An 11,708-nucleotide genomic window follows, 5' to 3' on the forward strand; every position below is an offset into this window, starting at 1 on the left:
ATAGAAAATATAAATTTTATTGATTTTTTTAACAAAAATAATTTTATAAATTATTTTTATGTTTTGCGGATATACTCGATTTGATTCGACCTGTAAATATGCGAGTTGCGATTCGAATTGGATCGGATCCAAATTTAAAAATTGTGGATATTGGATCCAATCCGATCCGCATTTACTCCTAACTGTAAATCATATTGTGACTATTTATTGGCTGCTTTATATTTTATATTGGCTGAGTAGCATTTTTCATGTTTAAAATTGACCAAATTCCATTATTTAATTGACAATTTTAGTTGTATACTATTAGTTACCTAAAAATACGGTTTCTTTTTGTCTCATTTAGTAATTACAGAATATTTAGAAAAATAAGGAATGCTAATAATTACTCTTCAATTCAATTTTAATTTTATCTTTTAACACATGATTAATTAGTTAATTGGTGTAAAATAAGCATAACAATTATTAATATATCTACTTATAGTACCAGGGCCATCCGTCTTGCCTTTGTAAAGTCTTATAGTCATTATAGAGTGATTAAGCTGGATCTCAATAGAGATTTGCAATTTATCAATACTAGCTAATAACTTATAAATACTAGGATTTAGTAAGAAGGCACAGATTGCTAGATTAATTAAGAGAAAATATAGGTAATCAATTTGATATCTATTTAATTCGGTAACTTAGCAGCTAATTTTTTAAAAAATCAATTTTTAAAATAAAAAAAAAAAGTAGATTTGCGCTTAAAAAATATGCACACTTTCATTCCAATGACGCCACATCCTCTTCCTTTAACTATTTCCGCCGTGCCCTTTGCGTCCAGCTTTTTTTATTGCGACGCCGCGGCATCCCCTTCTAACTCTCCTCGTCGTGCCTTCCGTGTGCAACTCCTCTCGTTGCGACGCCTTCTAATTTTTCAGTGTCTTTCTTCTCTAACTCACGTTTTTTCGATACAGTTTCTGCGTTCTTCTTCTTTTTTTTTTTTTTAGGTTTTGGATGACTTTTAATAATTTTAAATATTTCTTTTTTATATATTTGGGATATTTTATTTTATTATTAGATATTCCTAAAATTTAAACATCTAAAATTCGAATATAAAAAAAATTTAAAATGATATTTTTTTAATAATTTATTTTATTTATTTTTTATTATATATTCTCAAAAAAAATATCTACTACTAACAAACAATGATGATGTGACACAGTAACTGAGGCAATTAGAGGTGATACTAAACAATGTGACTAAAGATTTTGTAATTTTTTTTACCGTAAATATAAGAGGGAAAGTAAGATTAAAATTATGGTTGATTTAAATTTTTTTTTTGGTTGGACTTTTTCACATTCCATATACTAGTTGCTTACTTTGACAAAGTTGATTAATTAATTAATATAAAAACTCCTTAACCAAGATGCTTTATTGGCAAGCACTTCCTTGATTTAGAATGGGAATTTTCCTTTCTTTTCCATTTCTTCCTTTTTCTTTTTAAATATATCCTATCACTTCCGTAATCATATGATTTGGAACTTTGTCAAACTATTTTTCTGATATAAAAATCTTTGGAGTCTTAGTATTGTGATAAGATCACGGAAGAAGGTACCTAGAAAACACTTGGGCACGCAGATAATAAGCAAGCACACCCACAGATAGAGAGATTAAAGAGCATATACCCTACATGTGGGAATTGTTTGTGGACCAAGCGAAAATAAATAAATAAGTAATAAAATAAAAGATAAAACAGTATAGTGAGGGTAAACAATTCACGAGTGCATTACACACTACTATATATCCTTTTACATATGTATCTCTTTTCTTTCATTTCTTTCACAGCTCATATACCCTTAAATCCCTTTAATCAATATAAAATTTCTCATATATATGACTTACTGCAACGATGGGTGACATTAAAGAGGCTTTTTTTTACGTAAATGCGCATGCAAATAACTTTAATTCTCAAAATGCGCATGGCTGAAAATATTTTTGAAAATACGCACGGTCAACTCGCAAAAATCACAAACGAAATGGAAATAAGATACATATCAAGGGGGGTGTCCACGAAATGGGTTCTGACCACTGACACAATTCATTTCATTTGTTTCAGGAACAAAATAGAGCACCTCACACATGGCACACACGAAATGCACCATGTCACTCATGGCACACACGAAATGGCCCAACTCACATATGACATCCACGAGTTGGACACTTCATGGGAGGCACACACGAAATGGCCATCCTCACGTGTGGCAGGCACGAAATGGGGAGGGGGCCAGTCAAAGCAGCAAGTCTCAGTGTTGCAGTTCCCGTACGAGCATGTATTGGGTGATTGAGAGGCAATTTATTGTTGTCTTGTGAGTGTGAAGCATATAAAAGGAGGTGAAGGGAGGGGAGGGGACCAATTCGAAGGTAAAAAAGAGAAGAGAAGTAGTGGGTTGCATGAGAAAGTTTTATTTGTTGGTGTGGTGAAAAAAATTTTGTGCCGGAAGAATAATTTTTATTATTAAAAAATGAGTAGAAGTGGAATTAATGTGGAAGAAAACCTTAATAGGTTGGATGAAATGTGAAATTTCTGCTCATTTACATGTTAAGGTGAGTTTTTTTTTAATAAATAAATAAAAATTTGTTAATGATTAAAAAAATTGTTGTAAACTAAATAATTGTGTTTTGATCTATTTCAATTTCAGCCGGCACGTGTGTTGACTCCGCATGGCACGCTGGTCGATGTTTTCTCTGTAGACGAAGCAGATCTGAGTATGGAGATTAGGAGGCAGATGCTTGAGCCGTATCTAAGAAGAGCCGGCTTCTATTATGCGTCTCTGATAAAGCATTTTGAGTACGACAACCCAATGATTAGCGCTCTTGTGGAGAGATGGCGTCTTGAGACCCATACATTCCACCTTCCATGGGGTGAGTGTACTATCACTTTGGAGGATGTTGCCATGCAGGTGGGGTTACCAATCGATGGTGAGCCGGTGAGCGGTACTCTAAGGTCATAGAGTAAGTTCCACCAGAGGGATATTTGGCAATGGTGTGAGGAACTCCTTGGAGAAGTTCCTAACGGACATGTTGGGACCACGAAGTATAACATAAAACTGAAGTGGCTCGGGAGTAGACTACAACAGATGCCTCTTGACTCTCCCGAGGAGGCCCTCGTACGGTATGCACGTTGTTACATTATGTATTTATTGGGTGGCTTTTTACTTCTTGACAAAGCGAACAACACGGTTCACGTACGTTATCTTCTTCTCCTGGCAAACTATGATGCCATTATTACATATAGTTGGGGCAGTGCCGTGCTCTGTTGGTTGTATAGAGGCATGTGCCTAGCGACTGATTATAACGTCGAGGGAATGTCTGGCTGTCATACACTATTGATGTCTTGGATATACTTCAGGCTTCCTTTCTGGGCACCGGATGTGACGAGCCCATACACGTTTCCGTTAGCTACAACGTAATATATTTTCTTGCATATCTTCTGTATTTATGACTTGTGTTGTGATTTCGTTTGCCTTTTTATTTAAATGTGGTTATGATCATGGTGTTCTTTCGTAGGTGGGCGGGCAAGAGAGGAAAGAATGACTATGCCGAGCAACGCTTACAAAGGCACCGTCTGAGGTTGGACAATTTGAAGGTGGACGAGGTAACTATTCCTGTTGTATGTTCTAGCATGAATTTGTTTTGTCCCTGAAAGTTCGTCTACCTGTGTAAATGACACTCGGCTTTGGTAGTTTCTGTGGATGCCGTACAGGGATGCACGTATTCTGTCGAGGGTGCCTGCGGAATTTCTTGGAGCTCCACATGGGGACACAGGACCTGATTGACTCTATGGATCGAGTTGGTTGGACAAACTTTTCATCTTTATTTGATGGCCTAGATCAATTCATTCCTTCTCAGGCATCACCACGCACACCCACCGACTTAGGACTTGCACTTCGACTCTCTGATTCAGGTAGTCACCCCCCTGTCGGAAGGAGGAGATCTGTTTCTGTAGGTGACACGGCCGGATTCCAGATGCGCCTATTTGAGCCATCGTTGTTAGAGGGCCATCGCTTATCGTATGCGGGGGCTGATGATGTAGGGGAGGAGGCACAGGCAGGACGTCCCCGCCGCGACACTCGAGCACCTTCTTGTGGTACAGGTGGGAGGTTGGGACATGATGGACACCATCACTAGTTCACGTTATGGCTTTGACTGTGTTGTATTATCGTCCAATGGTTGTATTTTCTTGTCGTTCGTAGTTTATTATGTTTTAGGGTTCGTACTTCGTGCTTGTAACTTTTTACGGTTATCTGTGTTGTGATGTTTTGAATTCGGTATTGTTAATGTTCATGTTGTACTGGTTGCAAACGTGTGTGTTCATTTGACAACAAAAGGAAATATTGCATTCATCTCTTTAATTCTAAAGCATATAACATTACACCGACTAGAGACGAAAATTTAATTAAATCAAAAATAAAAGAACACTCCATCACCGACCCAGCCACGCTACTAAGTGCCAGAGACATGAGGACAATGTCTCCTAGTATGCCCTGGTTACCTGCAAATACCACATCGCTTTCCCGGTCCAGGCTCGACGTCGTCCATCTCGTTCCGAATTCTTGTAGACACAGGTCGGCCATCCATCGATCGTCGCAGATGGGGATTGGGACGGAGAAGTTGTCCTTCGTGGGGTGGCCACACTTCCTCATCAGGCAATGGCGGAAACTCCATCTAATATACCCGGAACGCATTTTCCACCCGATAGACATCGTCGACATAAGACTGCCAGTCAAGCCTGGCATGGGCACATGCTGCAAGCGCGTGGGCACACGGGTAGTGCAACGCTTGGAAGTATCCGTAGTCACACCGTCTTTGCTGGAGGTAAACTCTGAATCTGGATTGAGACCCTACGTCGGCTATCTCATCGACGGTGAAGATCGATGTCGCCCTGTCGTGTGATATGACAAGCATTTGCGTGATTCCCTCCCTGTTGGCAAGTATTGCCTTTTGCAAGAACTGCGAAAAGATCTGGCCACATACAACCTGTGCTTCTGCCTGCTGACCCTTCTGGACAAACAATGCATTTAAACGGTGGTACGTGGACTTCACAATTGCACACACTGGAAGGTTACGAGTCTCCTTCATCACAGAGTTGATGCACTCAGAAAGATTCGTTGTTGTGTGACCATATCGGCAACCCTCATCGCGGTGTTGGAGCCATTTCGGTGGCTCTAACCCTCTTATCCAAGCCATCATTGCCAGGGATGTGGCGGGATCCTCCGCGCTGATTAACTCTAGGTAGTATTGTGCTTGCTCTTGGGTCTTCGAGTATGCCACGCTAACAAGATGTCTTTTGGCTTCCTTACTCTTGAAGTTTGTTGCGAAGTTGGACGCAATGTGTCGGACACAGTAAACATTGTGTTCCCAGCCACAACCCTCTCGCTCGAGCGCAGCCTTTATAGCCGCATGCCTGTCAGAGATCAGTAGAACTTCCGGTTGAGTAGCCACATGTCTCCTTAAGTTGGTGAGAAAGAAGTACCACGCATCTGTGTTCTCCCGTTCCACTAGCGCGAAAGCTATGGGAAGAATGTTGTTGTTTCCGTCCTGTGCTATTCCCATCAACAAGGTACCTGTACTTACCATACAGGTGTGTTCCATCAACCGAAACTAGGGGCTTGTAGTGCTTGAATGCCTCGACACACGATGGGAATGACCAGAATACTTGATGAAACATGACACTTTCGCGGTCGAGCGTGTTGCCGACATAGTATGGTCGGGTTTGTAGGTCGACAATTGTACCTATTTCAAAATTGCAAATTCATAAGAACATGATAACTATTACAAAACAAGTATGCAATCCGATAGAAAGGCTTACCTGGAACAAAAGTTTGCAACGCATTGAAGTATCTCTGTAGCTGGTTATAAGAATCATCCAGTCTCCATAGATTCTCGCTATTGCCTTTTGCTTCACTAGCCAAACCTTTTTGTAAGACACCTTGTATCCGTATGCCGATTCCACGGATCCCTGCAACACCTTTATGCAAATGGTTGCGTCTGCTTGAACCATGGGGAATATGTGCTGGCATATGACATTTGAATTGAGTTGAGCATGATCTTGCGACGTCGCAGACGCCAAACAACTGTGAGGCCCTTGGTATTTTCGAACTTTCCAAAATCTGGACGCCCTCATCTTCGCAACCCTCACCATCCAGCAACATTGGTCACCAAAAAGTTTGCATCGACAAACATACCTAGTATGATCTGACTCCACTACTTTGAATTCTGCACTTCGACGGATGTTGTAGTTCTTAATAGCAAGCATTGCTGCATCCTTACTCAGGAATTTCAAGCCAACCTCTAGCTCCATTTCACCGGTCAAACCATAGTTACTGGGTATGTCCTCTGCATTTGTTGAGTTCATTGGACCAAGACTGAGGTGTAGGTAATGGTCGGGGGTGCCGCTGGAAAGACCTCCAACCCTTGCAACATTTATCGGTTCAACACCAGTTGGGATGACCCTTTCGCCCTGAACCGGTTAGGTTTCCGGAATAACTTCTGCTTCCTCTCCACTATCATTCTCAATCTCGTCTTCCTCAGAGGAGTCAGCCAACCCGTCGGCCATTCCTTCCGGATATGAGACATGGACAGTGTGGAAGGGACATCGGTTAGGAATTTCTTCATTCTGGGCGAGGGCCACGAAGGCGTTAAAGGACGGACTACGAGCCCTACCTATCTCCAAAAACAGAATGCCTTCACTAGCACCGAAATTTCGCATTTCCTCCACGTTATTCGAACTAGATGAGCTGTCCCCCACATCTTGGAGCTTCACACAGAGTTCCATCGAATAGATGCTTCCGATGCTACGATGATATGAAAACATCATCGACACGTGCTGGTCAGATTTAATATGCATTTTCTGATATGTAAACGAACTTGTTACAGCAATCGGCATCCTGTAAATAAGCGTACTGATCTCCTTTTTTCCAATCAGCCCAGTGTTCATCAGAATCATATTTTTTAGTTATTGCAGACACGATTGTGGGAAAATTATTATCCAAAGTGGGTCGTCACACATAAAGTTCACTCTCTCAGCTGTATGCGAAATTTCTCCGTTGGGATATATGACCACATAAATATGTTCAGATGCCATTATGACACCCAGAAATTAGTAAAAGCAGCTTCTATGAGAGTGGAATTTTCGGAGAAGAAGGAAGGGTAGAAGAAGTGAAAATTAGAAATATGGCTTTAGTTCTGCTAGAGAAGGGTTTTTATAGCCTAGCCGTTGTTCTAATTTGTGTGCAGTACACACAAATTTGTCACATTTCGTGTGCGGTACAAGAGACATGGAGTCTCAACTCGGCAGTACACCCATTTCGCGCCTGCCTGCCCAGAGTTCTTCCTTCCATTTCGCTGCTGCCACCATAGAAATGGGAAAGCCATTTCGTGGGAGCTGGCCCTGACATGGATTGCCCATTTCGTGGGCACCTTGAGTGAAATGGAGTTCAAATCCATTTCACGGGCACTGGCTAAGAAATGGCAATGCGCATTTTCAGAAACATTTCCAGCCATGCGCATTTTGGGAATTAATGTTTTTTAGATGCGCATTTAGGTAAAAAAGCCCATTAAAGATGAACTATATACGGAACTCTCCTGAACTTTGATGAAACTTATTTGGATTTATTTTTGGTTTCTTTAAATGATAATTGACTTTTTTTTCCTTCTAATTATTTTGAATTATATTAGAGAATTATCCTAAAACAACATCATATAAATATATTAGACAAAGAATAAATATTATTAAAATAGTAATTAAAAGTTTTATTATTGACAAAAATAATCTCAAAAAATACAAACGACAAGAAAAAATCTCTAAAATTGATTAAATTTGACAAAAATAATCATTCGTCAAATGATTTTATTTTTGTTGATGAAAATACTGAGTTCACTAATAAATTTGATCAGATGGCATCCATAAAAGCTAACATGGCAGATTAAGTATTTAGAACAATAAACCCTAATCTCAACTACTTCCCACTACTCCAAATTCCCACTACCACCAACATCTTACTTTTGTCAATCCACTCCACAAATTTATAAATGATCCACAAACTAGAAGTGCAGGACAACGTGGCAGCACTGATACGTCATTGGTAGATTGGATTTTGCTTCTCTGCCTTTTGTTCTTCGTTCTTGGCAAGAAATTGAAACCAAATCAAAAGGAAAAAGGGATATAATTGAAACCAAATAATAGAGAAAGAAATCTAAACCAAATTAAAAAAAAGGCATAATCTCAATCAAATGGCATGAGAAAATCAAAAGTGAAGGAACAGAGTAAAAGAATAAAAACACAAGTAGCAAGCAAATTTGGGATAGAAACATCATTTGGAATGGGTAAGGGGCGCTTCTCCTTTGGTAAAAATATTAACACGTAACCCAAAATTGGAAAAAATAAACAAAATTCCAAATAAATAAAGAAAGAAAGAAGGAGAAGACCTTGCGATGGGCGGTGGTGGAGTTGATCGAGGTTGGAGGCGATGCTGGCAGGACATTCAAGCACAGCGTAGAGGAGATGGCGAGTGGATCTGATAGAGCAAAGGAAACAGAGGAGCTAGGCATAAAGAGAACGATGTTGAGAGATCACGAGACTGGAACAAAGACGATGATAGAAGTTGGTGAGAGAGAACTCCGGTAATTGTTAGGGTAAAAAGCAAAATAAGATTGAGATTTAGGAAAAAGAAGAGACGAAGCTACGAGAAAAATAAAATATATTACAGTTTTTTTCAACTGTTGCGTAAATCGCCAGTTAATTGGTAGATAGCAGGTGATTTAATTAATGCCTCTAAAAAGGCATTGCCATCTGCCAATGTTTTGTAGTGATAATCCTTAGTAAATTTTGAGTAAACACATTTATCCGCACTATTATCTGAGAAACCATTTGATAACACCATTGAATCAAATTCTCATGCCATTGTTTATATGCTTGTTTTAGGCCATACAAAGGCTTAATTAATTTACAAACTTTTTTTTTCATTTTTGGGTAGCATAGCCTTCCGGTTGCTCCATATAAATTTCTTCATTAAGATCTCCATTTAGAAAAACAGTTCTAACATCCATTTGATGTATATGAAGCTTATGAATGGATGATAATGCTATAAAAGTCCTAATAGAAGTTATTCTTGCCACAGATGTGTAGATATCAAAATAGTCTAGACCTTCTTGTTGTCTAAACTCCTTGGCCACTAACCTTACTTTAAAGATTTGTAATAAACCATCAGTGTTATACTTTCTTTTAAATACCCACTTACATTCTATAGGCTTTGATGGAGGCAAATAAAAAAAGACTCAAGTCTTATTTGATAATATTGAGTCCATTTCATTATTGTTGCTTCTTTCCAAAAAAGTAAAATCTCTTGAAGTCGTAGTCTCTTTGAACGTTAGAGGATCACCCTCTATGTTCATCACAATAGGAATCTTGTTTATCACAAAATTTCTAGTTCCGTCTACCAAAAAAGTGATAACCTGAGAAGAAATAAAATCTGGACCCAAGTCCTTTTCTTTTCTCACTTTCAAACTCTTCCTTGATTCGATGAATTTTTTGTTGCTTAGACGTTTATTATTTTAATTATTTATTTCTTGTGAAATATTAGTATCATTTTGGGGTATTCTGAATAAGAAGTTGAATTATTGATAAATTTATTTTCAATAAATTCTACCTCTCTTGATTTAACAACTACGTAAGACATTAAATCTAATATTCTATATGCTTTAGAATTTTGAGCATATCCTATGAAGGTGCCTTTTATGGGTCTTGGCTGCAATTTGGTTCTCTTCTGACTAGGAACTCAATAAAAGCTAAACACCCCCACACTTTTAGATGATTCAAATGAGGTTTTCTTTCTTTTCATATTTCATAAGGAGAAATCTTTCTATGTCTTGACAGTATCCTATTATAGATATGACATGCTTTCAACAATGCTTCACCCGACAAATTGAAAGACAATTTTGCATTTAGTAACATTGAATTAACCATATCAACTAAGGTATAGTTCTTTCCTTTTCACCAAACTATTTTGTTGCAGAGCATACAAAGTGGAAGATTCATGCACACAATATCATGTAATTCACAAAAGTTATCAAATTCATTAAAAAAAAATTTCTCTACCTCAATCACTACGAAAAACTTTTATTTTCTTATCATGTATGTTTTCTACTTTAATTTTATATTTCTTAAACATTTCAAAAGCTTCATCTTTATATCTAACCAAATCCAAATAAGTAAATCCAGAACAATCATCAATAAAAATTATAAAATATCTATTTCCTCCTCTAGTAATATTGTCATTTAATTCATAAATATCACTATGAATTGATGCGTTCGCATCATTAGTAATTTTTCTTGTACTTTTCATATTTTCTTAGAGATAATTATAGTTTCTTTCATCTAAACCAATTGATTTGAGGTATTTTCTGTTGTTAATATATTTTCTAAATACTTTAAAAAAATAAGATAAAGAGAAGAAAACCAAAGAGTAAAAGAACCACGATTCGAAGGCAAGCAAAGGGAGTGGCGTGCAACATCAAACAAATGGCTTTTAATGGCATGAAATCATGTAGCGAGGCTGGCGTGTAACGCCACAACAAGGCATGCAATGCCTCCAAAGGTCCAGATTGGCGTGCAATGCCACCAAGGCGTGTAACGCCCTCCAAGTCAAAGAAAGCTGGCGTGCAACGCCTATAGCATGCTGGCAAGTTGGGGTGCAATGCCACAAATGCCATCGAAGGAATAACAAGCTGGTGTGTTACACCACAAGTTGGCGTGTGATACCTTCAATAAAACCATGAAGCTGTCGTGCCACACCAAGCCCAGACGTGCAACGTCTTGAAGCCCACAACAAGTTGGCGTGCCACGCTACAAGTCCAAGTGCAATGCCAATTAAGGCCCACTCTCCCAGATATGTAAATTCGGTTAAGATTAAGGAAGATTCTGTTAAGATAGGATTTGATTTGATTTTGTTTTAATTAGGATTTGAATTATTGCTATTAATTATCTTATTCTTTCAAAAAGATAAGATAATATTTAGTTCTGAATTTGAATTTTAGGTAAACTTAGGATATAAATAAGTGAATGTAGTTCACAGAGAGGGGAGTTCGGAACCCTAGCCGAATCCTTTCAATATTGTTCTCATCTTTTTCCATGAATAATTAATTCCATTTGTTAAGGGTTTTGAGCTCTATTTACTTTTTCATGGATTATTAATCTAAGTGTTTTATTTTATTTTGAATTTATGCATTGATCTATTTTCAAGATTGAGTTTGCATTCTTCATTCTTTAAAAGTTAGAAGTATTGAAAAATATTCTAATTCTGCTTTGAATTCTATTATTACTTTGGAAAATTTAATATTGAAATTAAGCTAGAAAACTCTTTCTCATGATTTTTTTATTTGACTAGGAATAGTATTTTAAAGAGTGTGTGATGTTTTTTCTTATAATTCTCAATTTTTTAAGACTAATTTTGAATATGTGATATATAATTTGAACTAGAACTACTTTTGAATATTATTTGAAACAAAATCAAAATTGTGCTAAATCTCTTTTCTTAATCGATTGACCAAGAAATTGGTGATTGATTAATTAAAGATAAATTGAATTGCTAAGGAATTGAAATTTAATTATATATGATTTGTCGTGAAAAGATCTTTGCATGCATCAAAATAGATCAACATAAGGTTAATCT

General features: G+C 37.6%; 1 protein-coding gene across 1 annotated transcript; it reads right to left on the reverse strand.

The window, feature by feature from the left end:
* Window positions 1-4,704: 4,704 nt before the first annotated feature.
* On the reverse strand, window positions 4,705-6,394 carry LOC112733058 (uncharacterized). The gene is made up of 4 exons (XM_025781918.1): window positions 6,225-6,394; window positions 5,849-6,027; window positions 5,713-5,772; window positions 4,705-5,603 (listed from the first exon to the last, which is right to left on the reverse strand). Exons 1-4 carry the CDS (start codon window positions 6,392-6,394, stop codon window positions 4,705-4,707), a joined length of 1,308 nt encoding a protein of 435 aa, XP_025637703.1.
* Window positions 6,395-11,708: the final 5,314 nt, after the last annotated feature.

Source organism: Arachis hypogaea, chromosome 13 (genome assembly GCF_003086295.3).
Source record: "Arachis hypogaea cultivar Tifrunner chromosome 13, arahy.Tifrunner.gnm2.J5K5, whole genome shotgun sequence".
NCBI classification, from domain to species: domain Eukaryota; kingdom Viridiplantae; phylum Streptophyta; class Magnoliopsida; order Fabales; family Fabaceae; genus Arachis; species Arachis hypogaea.

What these genes read in the sequence shown, in the direction of transcription:
- LOC112733058 (XM_025781918.1), bottom strand. Translation starts at nt 6,394, where the DNA reads ATGAACTCAACAAATGCAGAGGACATACCCAGTAACTATGGTTTGACC. An exon ending in GTGGAGTCAGATCATACTAG is followed by an intron (nt 6,028 to 6,224) that starts GTATGTTTGTCG and finishes TGGTTCAAGCAG; the next exon opens with ACGCAACCATTTGCATAAAG. An exon ending in GTTGCAAACTTTTGTTCCAG is followed by an intron (nt 5,773 to 5,848) that starts GTAAGCCTTTCT and finishes ATTTTGAAATAG; the next exon opens with GTACAATTGTCGACCTACAA.